General features: G+C 49.9%; 1 protein-coding gene across 1 annotated transcript in view; it reads right to left on the reverse strand.

The window, feature by feature from the left end:
- Nucleotides 1-5,657: 5,657 nt before the first annotated feature.
- Nucleotides 5,658-16,341, reverse strand: part of LIAS (lipoic acid synthetase) — a 212,574-nt gene continuing 201,890 nt past the window's right edge. The window contains exon 11 of the mRNA XM_078678318.1: nt 5,658-6,068. Within this exon, the coding sequence (XP_078534444.1) occupies nt 6,016-6,068 (53 nt within the window). The 3' untranslated portion in view covers nt 5,658-6,015. The remainder of the gene's footprint in view (nt 6,069-16,341) is intronic.

The following is a 16,341-nucleotide window of genomic DNA, read 5'->3' on the forward strand; positions in this document are numbered from 1 at the left end:
TGGTGGTGTTGTCCATGAACACCTGCACTACGCTCCCCCGGACAGAGGGAAGGAATGCCTTCAGTGCAAGACAGATCGCCCGCAGCTCCAGAAGGTTGATGTGGAGCTGGGACTCCGCCGGAGACCAGAGACCTCTGATCTCCGCCTCTCCCATGTGGCCTCCCCAGCCCTGGAGAGACTCGTCTGTCACAGCTACGTGCTCCGGTTGGGGAAGGGAGAGGGATCTGCCGCTGACCCAATCGCGGTCCTGGAGTCACCACTGCAACTTTCGTGCAGTGCCCTCCGAGATCAAGACATGGTCGGACAAGTTGCCCTGATGCTGGGCCCACTGAAACTTCAGGTCCCACTGCAGAGCCCGCATCCGCCACCTGCCGTGATGCACCAGAAGAATGCAGGAGGCCATCAGCCCCAGAAGCCACAGCGTCAACCTGACCGAAATCCGGGATAAGGGCTGAAAGATCGGAATCAGAGCCTGAATATCCCGAACCCGCTGTTCGGGAGGATAAACCCGAAACTGCGCCGAGTCTAGAACCGCTCCGATGAAGAGGAGCTTCTGAGAGGGACACAGGTGTGACTTCGGCACATTGATGGAGAAGCCCAGCTGGTGCAGGAGGTCGGCCGTAGTCTGGAGTTGGCTGACGATTGTCCGGGGCGAGCCCGCCTTCAACAACCAGTCGTCGAGGTAGGGGAAGACTGAGTCAGCATCTTGAACTTTTCCTTCCGGAGGAAGCCGTTGACCTTCCTGAGGTCCAAGATAGGGCGCAGGCCTCCTTTGCCCTTCTTGGGAACCAGAAAGTAGTGGGAATAGCAACCACACCCTACTTCTGGCCCAGGAACGCGCTCGATTGCCCCCTTGGCCAAGAGGGCCGTAACTTCCTCTTGCAGAAGTCGCAAGTGATCCCCCGAGACGCGGTGGCACTGCGGTGGCATGGCTGGAGGGGTCGCCTCGAAGGGAGTAGCCCCTTCGGACGATTTGCAGCACCCACCTGTCCGAAGTGACTGCGCGCCAGTGGAGGAGGTGATGGCAAATCCCTCCGCCCACTGGCGTTGAATGGGCCTGAAAGCTCGGACTAGGAAGGCTTTGCGGCAGATGCCGCGGGGGTGGATGTGGACTGGCCTCACCGTTGTCCCCAGGCACCGCCACGGTGGTTACCACGTCCACCACCGCGCTGGATGTTAGTCTGCGGCCCGTGGCTGGCAGGACGTGTGGGGGCGCCCCTTCCGTGGCCACGAAAGGAGCAAAAAGCAGCAGTTTGCTGGCGCGGGGCCGATAGGCCCAAGGACTTGGCCGTAGCCCTGGAGTCCTTAAAGCACTCAAGCGCACTGTCTGCTTTGTCGCCAAAAAGGCGACAGCCATCAAACGGCATGTCCATAAGGGTGTTTTGGACATCAGCCGAAAAGTTGGCGGACCTCAACCAGGCGTGGCCACCGTCGTTGCCATCGCTCTACCCAGTGAGTCCGTGGTATTCAGCCCACATCGGATGGAGTACCGTGCCACATCTCGACCCTCCGCAAGGGCTTGGGCGAGTTTAACCCGGGCCTCCTCCGGGCATTGTGGCAGCACGTCCCCGACCGTGTCCCACAGAGAGTCGGTATAACGGCCCAAGAGGCACGCGGTGTTGACAAACCGCAACCCCAAACTCAGGGAGGAGAACATCCGTTTACCATACTGTTTGTACCTCTTAGATTCCCGATCGGGGAGAACCGTCGGGAATGCGGTCTGGGAGTTAGAGGCCTGGATGACCAGACTCTCGGGGGTGGGGTGGGTGGACAGGAAGCAAGGGTCGCCCGGGGCCGGGCGGTGGCGCCTGGCCACGTTCCTATCTACAGGAGGACCTGTAGCGGGCCTGGACCAGGTGCCCAGAAGAACGTCAGTCAAGGCCTCATTAAACAGCAACAGAGGCTCCGCCGAGCTTGTTTGCGGTTTAAGGACCTCTGTGAGGAGGTTAGTCCTCACGGCCGCGACAGGGAGCTCAAGGCGTAAGGCCTTGGTAACCCTCATCAACACCACACTATAAGCAGCCCCCTCCTCCGTAGCCACGGTAGGAGGGGAGACAAAACCAGTGTTGGGCGAAGTGTCCAGACCACTGGCATCCCCAAGCTCCTCTGCCCAGTCCTGATAAGACTGGCACTCACGTGCCAGAGGGTCCTCAGACCCCTAAGTCTGCTTCGCCACTCATCTCCTGATAGGCTCAAAGGACGGGGTCGGCTCATAGAAATAAAAATCTCCCATCGGCTTCGATAGCGGCGTCGACCGATGCCGGAGCCGAATCGAGAGCAGAACTGGGGACGGCGTCGACCGAGGTCGTAAGGTCGACCGGCGACGACCCAGATCCGGGCCCGGATCCAGTTGAGACCTGCGGCGTCGGGACCGAAGTCGCTGACGGCGCCGGGGCCGAAGCACCCGATGGCGCCGGGGCCAAAGCACCCGGCCCGCCCGGACTCCCAGTCGGGCCGCAGTGCCCGAAGGTGCCGCGGAACCCGACGGAGAAGAGAGCGACCTCATGGCCATGAGGAACGCTTCGATCTCCTCCGGCGTCGCGTGCGGCCCAGGGACCGACGGGTATGGAGCAGGCCGTGACGCCAGAGGCTCTGGCAGAGCCGCGTGGGTGGTGTCGCCCGAACCCCCGGCCGCATCGTGCGAGCGTCGGGGGGGAGTCAGAAGAGCGGTGTCGCGTCTTTGACTTCTTGTGCCTCTTACCTGAGGACTTGGAGCCCGACGAGTGGTGACGACTCGACGAGCTGTGACGATTCCTGCCTCGCGACTGGTCCCTCGACTTCCTCCTGGACCGGGAGCAGCGCGGGGCCGACTGCCGGAGCTCGAGGTGCTTGCGGGACCGCTCCCGCCTAGCCTTCGACGTCAAGGCCCGGCAGTCAGGGCACGACTTGTCGTCGTGGTCGGGCCCCAGGCAATGTAGACACCGGGGATGGGGGTCGGTGACCGACATTAGTCGGTCGCAGTCGGAGCAGGGTTTGAACCCGGGCATCCCTACCGGCACCTAGGGAGTCAAATGACTTCGAAAAAATGATCAAAAATGATCGAAAAAGTTTAGTCAAAAAGTGACTAAGGGTACCAATTTTTCCGGATCGGCGCTTGCTGGCACGGAAAAAATAGGAACCGACGTCAGCGCTCGAGGGCGGCGTCTAAGTACTCAGACGAAGTCATCACGGCGCCTACAATGCCGAGGACGGACGCGGAGCCGTGGACGACGCCTACCGACGCGCATGGGTACTGCTACGCAAAAAGTTCCGGAGATAAAGTCTGACGCCTGGGGATATTCTAAAGTAAGGAATCTAATACCAACCTGTTTCTTTCAGATAGTTAGACCACACGTTTGGAGTTGAAAAAGGTAACAAATGATGTTCATAACTGTGGCTGCCAGGGGGTGAATATCGTTTGAGGCACGGTAATACACATCCCTTCCATTTGGCAGTGTAGCAGGCACGAATAGTTGACCTGCATGCTCTTTAGGAATATTCATGTATTCTGGAGGTGGATTAAGATAGCCAAATTTTAAGATCTCTGAAGCCAAATCGTGGGGTTGAGACTCTTTGGGTATGGGTGTTGGATTTCTTCATGGTTCTGTGTGAAAAGCTTTGGCCTGCTCGGGAAGGCTCTCATGCATAACCACCAAAAGCAGGAGGAGAGTGGTGACCCATGGTTTGTCTGGCCCAGGTGGGAGCCACTAGGATGAGAGCGAGGGAGGTCCAGTGTGGCTGAATGCCCCTTGTGGGGTAGAAGCTCCAAGTGGTGTTGCAGAGGGAGCTGTACTCATGACATGTTGAGCCAGCGGGAGATCTTCAATCTCGAGATCACAGACAAAACTTTCTTTGGGCAAGAAAGTCTCCTCCTCAGCGGACGAAGGCTGGGGATAATGTTCCCCATTGAGGTCCTGGGTGCCGAAGAGGTCTGGGGTATCTTCTCCGTGACATCTTGCTGTGACGGGCCCGGCAGTCTTGAAGGGTCTTTTTGACTGAAAGGATCGACACACGTTGCAAGAGGCCACGTCATGCTCGGGCGAGGGCCAGAGACTCCTCTTTTGGTCTAAAATTCTTGTCGGTGACAGAAAAAGTAATTTATGGTGTCACGAACATGGGCTTGAAGTCCCTTCCTGATCATAGTCCTTACAACATAAGAGCAACCAACTCCCTTATTATGGGAGAGGTCAGATATATCCTCTCTGTTTGTGTCTGGTGCAGGAAGTGGTGCTCCCTGCAGTCTCCCTTGCTCTTCGGCTCTGGTGTGACAACGTTTGGGCCTTCTCTATCACTGATTTTTGAGTGGATGGTAGTGGGTTACTGTGTTCTAGTTTTTCAGTTGGTGTCCCTTCGTGGGGGTGAGGGGTTTCCATATTCCGAGCCTGCTATGCAGTCTCAGAGGTCTGATTAGGTGAATGGTTTGGCAGGCAAGTAGTGTCTGTGGTAGGTTTGATGTCCATTGGTTGTGGCATTGTACTCACCTGTTGCAGCAGAACATCCTTTCAGCACTGAGGTATATGAAAGGACTGCTTGCAACATCTTCATGCTGTAAGGACTGTGACACAGAACGGAGATTGGATGGTAATAGTCTTATTACTTACTGGTAATTTTCAGTAATCAGATTCTTACTGTTCCTCCTCACAGCCCAAAGTTTTTTCGAGCCCCGGACCAGACCGTCAAATATTATTGCCAGTCTAAGGTTGCAAGTACAAGAAGGCTTTTAGGAAAAAGAGGATTTCTAAAAAAAATATATACTATAACTTCTTGAACGTTTTGAGCTCTTTATGAAGCAGTTATGACTGCCTGTCCAAGGATCCAGGTTCATTCTGAATGATTTGACAGGATAGGACTAGGAGTAATTGACAGATCAATACCACACGCAAGCCATTAATCTGAAAGACAAATTGTAGCCTGCCTTCACATTGCTTAAGGACAGCACTGAATATATCACAATCAACAACTTTCCCTATGAACCCGCTTTTGACATTCAGGACAAGGGCTTATTAGTGAACTCATAAATATAAGTTCAGAGATGTTTATCAATATATAAATGTCAGCAAAAATGATTTGTAGGCACCCATCTAAAGCACTTGAGATGACACCTCCTTAGTGGAATCCATTCCTGTTTTCATTTGAGCTGTAAGGGGATAGGTTAAAGAAACTACTTCTAACTTGACAGACATATTTGGCAGGCAGAGGAACCCTAAGAGCCTGAGGGAGTGGAGGACCCATTCACAGCAGAGATCCCCCATTAGGTAGGTGAGAAATCTCTCAATAGGGCGGACGGTGCTCCTCCACCCTTTCTGGCCATTTGCCCACTCTAACTGACCCCATAGAAGTCTACGGGTCAGGGCGACAGTGGACATTGGAATTGCTACTTCCTAAAATAGGATATGGGAAGTGGCCATTCAATTACAGTGACTAAATGGGCAACCTAAAGTAGATCAGCTCACGGTAAATATGGTGGAAGACAAATTCCCTCAGAAGGAGACAATGAGTGTATAGTGAGGGCTTGGACAAATAAACAGAAGCAAACGACAACCTCTATGTGCTATTTCTAGTCTACTTACTGAGATCAAAACTGGACAGCATTGTCCTCCTTTACTTCTTATAATAGCTACAGATACCTATTTAGAGTGTACTTAAAAAGTCGGGTTAAAAATTGTAGACACTTCAAATCCTTCTAACACATTTTTATTGACAATAATTAAATTTCAAAGATATAGGTTATTACAGTCGTAATAAAGTTGACATATTTATAACCATAGAATTAGTGTGGCGTCTGAACAACTGTGCAAAAGGGAAACTAAATAAAATACAATCTTAAAATTACATTCACCCTGAAAGAAGTGAAGTCACCAATGTTTTTTTTTATAATCAAACCATTCACGTTTTATTAGGATTAAACTGTCCTTCAAGGATTACATAATTTGTTGATTTGCCAATGGCAGCGGAGGGTGCACAACAGCAAACTGTAATCTCAGCTGAACTGGTTGTAAAATCAAATATTTTTCACGAAGATGAGAATTTTCACTTTCAGATGGCTTTTGTTTTTCTTTTTTTGACTAAATTCTTCAGGAAAAATTCACCTGGTAAAAAGAAAAATGATAAAGTTAGTCTGGTTTGTTAGATATAAATAAACTTTAAGGCACATGCAACAATTTTGTCTAAAGCTCTGCACTCATGAATTTTAAAAGACAGATTTCAGTTAATGCAGTGAATATCCAGTATTTGGAGTCTAAAAGGCTATCAGACTATCAGACATGGTAATGCAATGTGACGTACGTGTTGTTTTTCTAAAAATGGTTTCTAAAAGAGGTGATGGTCAGTTTTGCTCACAACTAAAGTTTGGGATACCCAGTATTAACTATCACAATAATATAATGATCAATTGTTTTAACAACAATTCATACTCACAGTGACTACAAAAAAGTTTGAGTGCAAGATGGCAGCCAACTCTTAACTTAGTTTCTCCCCGTCTGCTGTGACGCCCCCTTTATCCTCCACTAAGCCCCAGACACCAGCCCTGAACCCCTCAAGAGAATGCATTAAATGAGTGAAGATCGGTGACCTGCAGTTAGAGCCCTGCATTGCAGTGCAGTAGGAAACATCAGACAGTGGGCTTTGAAGAGACCCAGGAGGCACCTTGAACATGAGGAGGCCCTTGGCGGGAGAACAGTGCCCAGCGGTCAAGGCAGGACCAGAGGTTGGATCCCTGAAAAGGGAATGTGAAGCAGCAGCGGTCAGAGCTGCTGGATGCAACAGATACCTTGGATCCAGAATATCAACTCAAGGCTGAGGTGGGGGAGAATGGGCATGAGCCCATAGCACGGGGAGGGAACTCCCATTCAATTACTGAGCTCTGACAGGAGGACACCCCAGAGGATCAACTCACAGTGGGCTCATCAGGTAGGCTGCAGTGAAAGGATAGGAGAGAGGTAAGTGGGGACATTGGGAGTCTCTTCCCCCATGTCATTAAGCACAGCGACAAAGGCAATAACTAATGCGTCTGCATGTCACAAGCACCAAACCCAAGGTCCTGGGAAATCCCGCTGACTGGTTTTGGACTTTGAGAGTTTTGGTGCAGGGAGGGGCAGAAGCTGCAGAGTAAAAACACCAAGAAGAAAAGAGAGTGATGTCTTTTACAGCTTGGGATCCCAGTACATACTCGCCACGCCCTATAAAGACGATCCCCATAGCAGAAGACATGTGCAAAAAGATGCATGGGGGCACAACCCTCCTCACATTAAGGCGGCTATTAGGAATGTAGGAGGCATGCTTAAGGCACATGCTAGATGGTGACAATCTAGACCAGAGACGAGCAGTACACAAATGTTGGCCCAATAACAGACACGATTGGACCTTCATGCGGGTGGCACTAAACTACGGATTTACTAGCAGGTGCCCTGGCTGAAAACTGGAGGTAGGAAAAGTAGATGGTGTGGGGCAAAGCAGCTAAGAGGGGCAATTCCCAGTTAATGCAATCGAACCCCAATTGGAATTCACTGCACTACGAGGAAGTTGCGCAAAGATGATGTGGCAGACAACAGAAATTGGAGAGAAACTAACATTGAGGATATACTGCAGCAAATGCCAGCCATGAAAACAGACAGGCTATCTCGCCAAGTAAAGCAAGGAGACTTGGATGGTGGGGACCAGACAGAATTGCAGCAAGAGGGCAGAGGGATGGTGACCAAGAGCTTCAAAGAGCAAATCTTGTGGAATATAAAAGGTAAACTAGGACCTAAAGTAGAACCTTAAAGGAGACTCAATAAAGAAGTCACTGAACTAGAAGGTTGGATAGACTCTCTTGCGAAATCCAGAGATGAGAAATCCATTGAACTGTAAGAATACAGGGTGAGAATCCTGACCCCTGATGAACAATTTATGATGCTGCAGGAGAAGCAAGATGATCTTGAGATAGTGCCCCTAGAGGACTAATAATTGTGGATTGAGAGGGCCCTCCGCCCTGAGAGTGGGGTCCACTTGCCGTTATGGCGGGGCTGCCACTGGGAGCTCCGATTCCCCTGAACCGGTCAGAGCTCCATTTGTTGCCGCCCTGGGGCCCAGGTAGGCAGCCCGCTATTCCTACTGTCCCGTTATCACTATCCCCTGGGGCAACTACCAGGACCTGCCTGCACCTCAGGGTCCCGTTCCTTAATTCATTTTCTTGATCTACCTTACTGGGAGACTAGGACTTGGCGGACTCACCCAGCGCGGCGGTCCCTTTCTCGGCCTGGTTTCCGGGGGTGGGGTGCCTCACCCGCAGGACTCACACACTACCACAGAGCTCACCTACCAGCAAGGGGTCCTGTTTGGCCCGGGTAGATGTCTCAGGCGATTGGACTTGCCCAGTGCGGCCCTACTCTTGGCAACAACTTGGCTGCTTGTGCTGCCGAAGAGCTAGCGGGCCGGTAAGAGACTTCCTTGTTGATCAACCTCATCCTACATGCTGCAAATTCCCAAAGTCTGCACCGCCTGCCATGTCCTGATTGCTCGTGCTACCCGGGGGTAAGCGGGCCAGGAGAAAGTCTTCTCTGCTCTACTAACTCTTGAACTCGACCCCCGAATACTCATCATGTGCAAGGTTTGAGCCCCACCTCCCGTTCCTGGCCCAGACCAAGATGTACTGCTTCACTACAGCGCCGACGGGACCCGGGGGCTCCAGAGGGTTCTACGGCATAGTGGACTTCTCAGTACATGGCCAACCTGATCTAGCCACCATCCTCAAGGCCATACAAGACACAAAAGCTGCCTTTGAAAACAGGGTGTGTGAAGTCCAGCTGGATGTGGCACTCCTTAGTCAGAATTTTGAAACATTGTCACCAGAGTCAATAAGGCAGAGTGCCGGTTGCCTTCAGTGGAGGACAAGGGTTCCATCCTGAAACTTGCAGAGTAAGCAAACCAGTGCTGCTACACGCTTTCCTCAGTGTATGTGCTTAAAAGGCTGTTTAGCTGTGTGCACTACTGCTTGTTGCAGGATGCAGATTAAGGGGTGTGGGACTGCCCTATTTTTAAATGTTCTTTCTGGTAGTTTTAATAAATTTTGCATATTTGCGCATTGCTCACTTCAGTTACCTGCCGAGGTAAACATGACCATGGGTACTCCTCTGGCGTGGAGCAGTCCATTTGGAGTGGCATTTTTTGTTCGCTCCACTGTGACAGATACCAACACCATTTTGGGAGGGGGGAGCAGTCCAGTCCTCCTCCGGACTGGTATATTTTTGCCATGGCAATGCAGGCGCACGCAATGGGCACCCCACTGGCGTGCCGAAGGAGCACCAAAGGCAAGCCCGTCTGCGCCCTTCCGCATCTGGATCGCGGTCAGCGTCAGCCATGCTGCCCAAAGGGACAGCGGTAGGATTCTTAGATGGGCGAACGAGCAGATGATGGCTCTTAAAGGAGAGACGTGCAGGTATACCTCCTGCAAACTTTGGGGCATGGTGCCTGGAGTTCTGTTGCTCGGCGTGTGACTTTATGCTCAATACTAGGCCAGAACAAAAGGCAACAGAAGCAGCACACGGCACTCTTCAAACCCCCCAGACCTACCAAAAGCATCCTAATCAATCAGCATGCAAGCAATGTCTGTCTATCCCTTGAGGATAATGATTGGGATATTATATGTTCCTCACTGAGACTTGGTTAAGGGATTAAACTAACCCTAATGTGGCCCTGGCGATGCCCTCAGGTTATCGTATGGTGTGTGCCAATAGGAGTGGAGATAGGTATGGCGGTGGGGTGGCCATAATTTTTTAGGACTCTTGGGAGTTCCCCACCTCCAACCTGGACCAGTAGGCAACATTGAAGGCGTATTCTTTTGTATTAAAATATCCTCCTCTTTTTCCTTTGCTGGGCAGCTGCTCTACAGGCCTCCAGACTGTCCACACAGTCGCACGTCAAAACTGCCAGAGTTCATAGACCAGATATCCACTCGCTATGCCAATTTCATTGTGTTAGGAAATCTTAATCTCCACGTCGACGACCCCAATTGCCTCAATAGTGCTCATTTTATAGCAGCACTTACTGAGTGCAATTTAGTCCAGCTGGTTAATTCCCCCACCCATAAAGCTAGTCATGTATTAATTTTCATCTGCTCTAATATGCAAGAGCTGAGGGTCAATAAGCCGCAGCTCTTGGTCTGGAAGGACTATTTTAGGGTCCCCATTATCAAAAATGGGGTAGCCCAAGAAGTTTAACGACCTGGGTATTAAATGCTTTAGAAATACAATGGTCTTAAACCAATACTTTGCTTCCACTGAATAAATCAATATATAGTCAATATTATCACATAGTCGTGGGATATATCTGTCAGATCAACCCTACACATTCAATGTATCAATTTCTACAAAAAACAAGCAACAGCAGTAATTTACAAAATCAGGGGCAATTTAATTCATTGCGCTTGCCACTATCTTTATATCAGCAATTTCTCAGGTTGCCCAAGGGGGGGCGTGCAAGAAATAAAAGGTTGTCAAGTGCTCAGTGGGAAAATAGATAAAGACATAGATATATTCACAATATTATATTCACAAAATTACCAACTGGCTTACAAAAGCGGGTGAGATAACTAATCCGCTAAAAAATAAAAAAATCGTACAGACCCCCAGTTCCCTGGTTCTCAGAAAAACTAAAAGCAGAAAAAAGCAAATGTAAAAAGTTGGAAAGGAAATGGAGGAAAGACTATGATACTGACTCAAAAAAGACCTACAAGCAAGCGTTAAATGCCTACCATCTATTATGCAAAATAACTAAAGGAGAGTATATCAAAAACTCCATTCTAGTGGCACAAAATGACTCTAGAACATTATTCAAAGTGTTAAAAGACTTAGCGGGAGCCTCAGCGCACCCAGAACCCCCAACGCTGTCCTCAACTCAATGCGGTGGACTGGCGATGTACTTCAATGAAAAAATAGCCAAAATCTACTCTGCTCTTGGTGCGGAAGATACCAACATCGTACCCTCACTGATAAACCCTAGACCAAATGAGTTTGATGAACCGATAGCGATACAGGAGATAACCCTGACAACCTTGCAGCCTCTAGACCAAACCACGTTTTTAGAAACCCTCAACAGCATTAAATCAGGTTCCCCTAAAGACCCAATGCCTGCAGGAATCTTAAAACAACTCGACCCTGACACTCTCAATGTCATCAGAACCTTGTTGAACGCATCAATAAGAGAAGCGGTAATACCAACTGAATGGAAGCATGCCATGGTAGTACCACTACTGAAAAAAGCCAATAGCGACCCTGAAATCTTCTCCAATTACAGACCGGTTTCACTACTCCCGATATTTTCAAAAATTTTAGAAAAATATATTAACCGACAGCTAGCAGAATTCATTAATTCCAACAATCTTCTCCATCCCTCACAATCTGGCTTTAGAGCAGGGCACTCAACAGAATCCACCCTATTAGGAGTAACGGAAACGATTCGTCAACAGCTTGACATTGGTGGTACGGTGGCACTCATTCTTTTAGACTTGAGTGTCGCCTTTGACACCATATCCCACACAATGCAACTTGAAACCCTAGAGGGAATTGGGGTCAGAGGACTAGCTTAGGAATTTTTTAACAGAACGATCTTATCAGGTATTCTCCAAAAACAACACCTCCAAGACTATGCCCTCCCCACATGGAGTTCCACAAGGGTCTATCCTGAGCCCGCTCCTATTCAATATTTACATCACCCCGCTAGCGAGTATTGCAGAGAAATTTGGCCTCACTATTTTTTCATATGCAGATGATACGCAATTAGTATTCTCTTTATCAACCACGGATAACAGCAACACCTCCTCCCTACGTTTAGGGCTTCAGAATACAGCTAAGTGGATGCATTCCAAGAAGTTAAAACTTAATGGTGACAAAACGGAACTAATAATATTTGGAGAGCACAAAGAGCTTTGGGAACAAACACACTGGCCAACAGAAATGGGTCCCCCCCCCAATAGCAGTTCCCTCAGCTAGGAACTTAGGAATACTGATTGACAATAAATTGACTATGCGAGATCACGTAGCCAAAACAGCGTCAGTCTGCTTCGCCATTTTAAAATGGTTAGGAAAAATCCTATGGCAACTTCCTGTAGGCGCACAAAGAACGGTAGTGCAGGCCCTGATTGGGTCAAGGATGGATTATGGGAACATTCTTCTCCTTGGCTCCAACAAAGAAATCTTACGACGTCTACAGGTCGTCCACAATGCGACAGCAAGGATACTATTGAATCTACCAAGGAGGGCGCATGTCTCTGAACATCTTCGCAAACTCCATTGGCTCAAAATAGCCAACAGAACCAAGTTCAAAGCATTATGTTACATGTTTAAAATAAACACTGAAGAAGCACCAGCGTATCTATGCAAACTGGTCCAAAAATACATCCCAACCCGTAATCTTAGATCAACCCACTTAGCAAAATTCGTAGTTCCGAGAGTTAAGCGAGCACGAATGGGCGGACGCTCCTTCGGATATCTGGCACCAACCCTATGGAACTCTATCCCACTAAAATTACGACTGGAACCAAACTTCAGAACCTTTCGGAAAAATATCAAGGCATGGCTATTCGACCAAGATTAAGACTCTGTTTTACTCCACACGGTACTGATTGACTTCCAAGGCGCCGGGAAACCCTCTGGGTAGCTGTTGCGCCATACAAATGGATTAAATAAATAAATAAATACATTATATACACAATAAATCGGTTACTCAGTACACCGTCTGATAATAACCTGGCCTATGACATACATTTTATACACATTTTTCATTAAGTGGAGACATTGCTTCCAAAAACTTAATTGCACTAGAAAATGTGTTTCACAATCCAGGTATTGAGAGGGGTGGGGGGAGCGTCGATGTTTCGACTCGTCTTATGGCCTGTAGGTAAGTTAAACCGTGGCCATGCGAGTCTTCATCAGGACTAATAAAACGGGCAACCCAAAGAGTAGTGTTGGCCCTGAAATAGAAATGAAAATCAAGCTGTTGCACTGAGAATGCGTCTTTGATATCGCATAACTATCGGGCAAAAGAAAATTTGCTTACCCTAAAGTGAGGATGGACCAAGTGAGATGTCTTCACCCTTTGTCCCAAAGTAAGTATCAACTCCTAGAAACATAGTAAGGTGGTCAATTGACTCACTTCTTTTTTAACTATTACATGAGTACTTTAAGCCAAGGCATTACTTCATTACCTTGTCCACGGAACGTGGATGGAGTAATTGGTTTTCACGATATCGCAGGCTTGTGTCTCTGCATGTTCAAATGTCCATGGTATTTACAAGTAGTCCTATGGACGAATAAGGGAGCTAGTTATAATTAGGTGCCCAGGTTATTCATGAAACCACCAATGATTACATTAAGTCATTTATAGTACATGAACACATTATCTAAGTCCAATCAACTTTGTTTGTTGAACTTGGGATGGGTAAATAAATACACCAAATCGATCGAATGTATTAAAAACTGAGAATCTACTCTCAGTGAATAAAATAAGAGATTACTCCAAGAGTTTTTACAACCTTACCCCAACTTTCTTTGTCGAGTGTCCAAATTACGTGAGTATCTCAGACCATTAGTTCCTGGTTGTTAGTTGGGAAAATTGCCCCAGCTGGAAGAAAACGATTGTCGATCAATATATGACTTGATCCATAAAATGATCTGAAGCATCAAATAACAGACGCCACACCATGGGATTGCGGTGGCAAGGTCTTACCAGAATCAATCTGCCTTATTCGAAGAGTTCGGCGTTCTAAACCAGCCGCTTCGAAACACACCATGTTATGCAAGAACAACCATGGGCGTAGAGAGAGGACTGCTACGTGTAGATCCAAGCGAAATCCGCCCGGGGCAAGATATTAATATCGCTCTTGTTAAGTACCTCGACGTACATCGCAATGCCGTTTTCCCGAATGAAACTGTTTGCGGGCACACGTAATAAGAAAATTATTTTAAGGACTGCCTGAAGGACATCATGGGCTGGATGAACGATAATTGCTTCAAACTTAATGCTGATAAGACGGAGGTCTTATTTTTTAATCAAGCATCATCTCCCCCACCATACCTTTTGTGGCCAGGGGAGCTGGGTTCTCCACCCTTCCCAAAGGACTCAGTTAAAAACCTTGGAGTCAGATGGGAGAAGGACTATGCCCTCACAGCCCAAGTCTGGCAAATATCAGCAGCTTGCTTTGGAAAAATTAAAACCATCAGGACATTTCTAGGCTTCCTGCCTGAAGAGAGCTGCAGGATCCCGGTTCATGCCTTGGTTACCTCCCAACACGATTATGCCAACTGTCTCTACCTGGGAAAGCCGGGTTACCTGATCCACAGGCTTCAGATAGTGCAGAATGAAGTAGCAAGGCTCATCCACAAGGTCCCTAAGCGCCAGCACATCTCCCCCCACCTTAACCACATTGGTGCTAAGGCAATTCCTGCTGGGTGCTGAAAAGCTTTGAAACCCATTGTTCATGACAAGGTCAGCTCGTCATTAGCACAGCTCCAGTGTACCTCATGACGAGGGTGTTCGAGGCCCGCCTCCACTCGCAGGCTACCACCTGCGCCTCATCCCTGGTGGCCAGTGGTAGGCCTTAGGTTTGCTTGTGCCCGCTCGTTTTTCTGCCTGTGACCGCTGTTTCTGCACTGTGTAATATTGCTTTGTGACCTTATTGTACTGGTTTTTTGGTATTGCCTGTATTTGCTTCTGCCTTGTTCCCTGCCTTTGCCTGTGCTTGTGCCCCCTCCGTGCCCGCTCCCCGCCGATCCCGCTCCCCGCCGCTGCGTCCCCTGCGGCCCCGTCCCCATTGGCCCTCTCCCCCCACCCAGCTGCTCCTCCCTCCCACCTCCCCTTCTTATGGCGGCAGCGGGCGCGCCGCTGGCGCGCCAAAGGCAAGCCCGTCTGCGCCCGTCCGCACCTGGACCACGCCCAGCGCCAGAACCCCTGGACCCCGGAGACACCTCCGCACCCAACTGCACTAAGACGCCAGCACCCTCCACGAACTCAACGCCGGACGAGAACACGCCTGCTACCGGGCCACACCGAAGCGCACCCAAGGACCCTTCTCCTGCCGGAACTGCAGCCTCACCAGCATCCAGCCCGCCAAACCGTCAAGCAAAGATCCCAACCCCCTCCAATGCATCCTCCTCAACACCCGCTCCGCTCGCAAACATGCCATCGAACTCTGGGACCTCCTCGACTAACCGCCCCGACGTCGCCTTCCTGACGGAGACCTGGCTGAACACCACCTCAGCACCAGACATACCCATCGCCACACCAGAAGGCTACAAGATCTTCCGCAGAAACAGCACCAATGGAGTGGGAGGGGGAATCGCCATCGTCCGCAAGAACACCATCAGAGTCTCGACCAACACCAACGACACCCTCAACACCGCCAAGCACCTGCACTTCCAGATACACACCGACCCCAACACCACCCTCTGAGGAACCCTCGTCTACAGACTACCCGGACCCCGACCACAGTTCAGCGACTCCATCGCCGACCTCATCAGCACCCACGCCCTCGCCTCTACGGACTACATCCTCCTTGGGGACCTGAACTTCCACCTTGAGAACAACAACGATGCCAACACCACCGCCCTAATCGACAACCTCGCAAACCTCGGCCTCAGACAGCTCGTAACATCACCTACCCACACCGCGGGACACACGCTTGACCCCATCTTCTCCGCAAGTCCCCACGTCTCCTTCAACCACACCACCGAACCCCACTGGACTGACCACAAATGCGTCCACTTCACCTTCAGGAAACCCACCACGCACCACTGCACCCAACAGATGCCACACCGCTGAGGGCAAGGTCACTGAAGACCAACTGACCACCACCCTCGCCCCGAGACCACCCCCTGACCCCACCCACCCAGACACCGCCGCCCTCAACCTCAAACAATGGATCAACGAATGCGCCGACACCCTCGCTCCACTCAGGACCCCCGCCACCAACCACTCCAGCAAGAAAGCTACATGGTTCACCGAAGACCTCCAAGCCTCCAAACGCACCTGCCGAAAACTGGAAAAGAACTGGCTCTGCGAACGAACACCAAACAGCTACACGGCCCACAAGAACGCCTCCCGCAGACACCACCAGCTCATCAGGACCGCCAAGAGGACCGCTTTCAAGGACCGCCTAGACAACAACGCACACAACAGAAGATCTCTTCAACATCGTGAAAGAACTCTCCAACCCCGGCTCCAACACTAACGACATTCCCCCCTCTCAAGACCTGTGCGACTCACCAGAAAGCTGGAAGCACGCAGAGATCAACGCCTTACTGAAGAAACCCAAAGCGGACCCCAAGGACCTCAAGAACTACCAGCCCATCTCCCTGCTCCCGTTTCTGGAGAAAGTCATAGAGAAAACGG

The sequence above is a fragment of the Lissotriton helveticus genome, chromosome 2_2 (genome assembly GCF_964261635.1).
Source record: "Lissotriton helveticus chromosome 2_2, aLisHel1.1, whole genome shotgun sequence".
Lineage (NCBI taxonomy): Eukaryota > Metazoa > Chordata > Amphibia > Caudata > Salamandridae > Lissotriton > Lissotriton helveticus.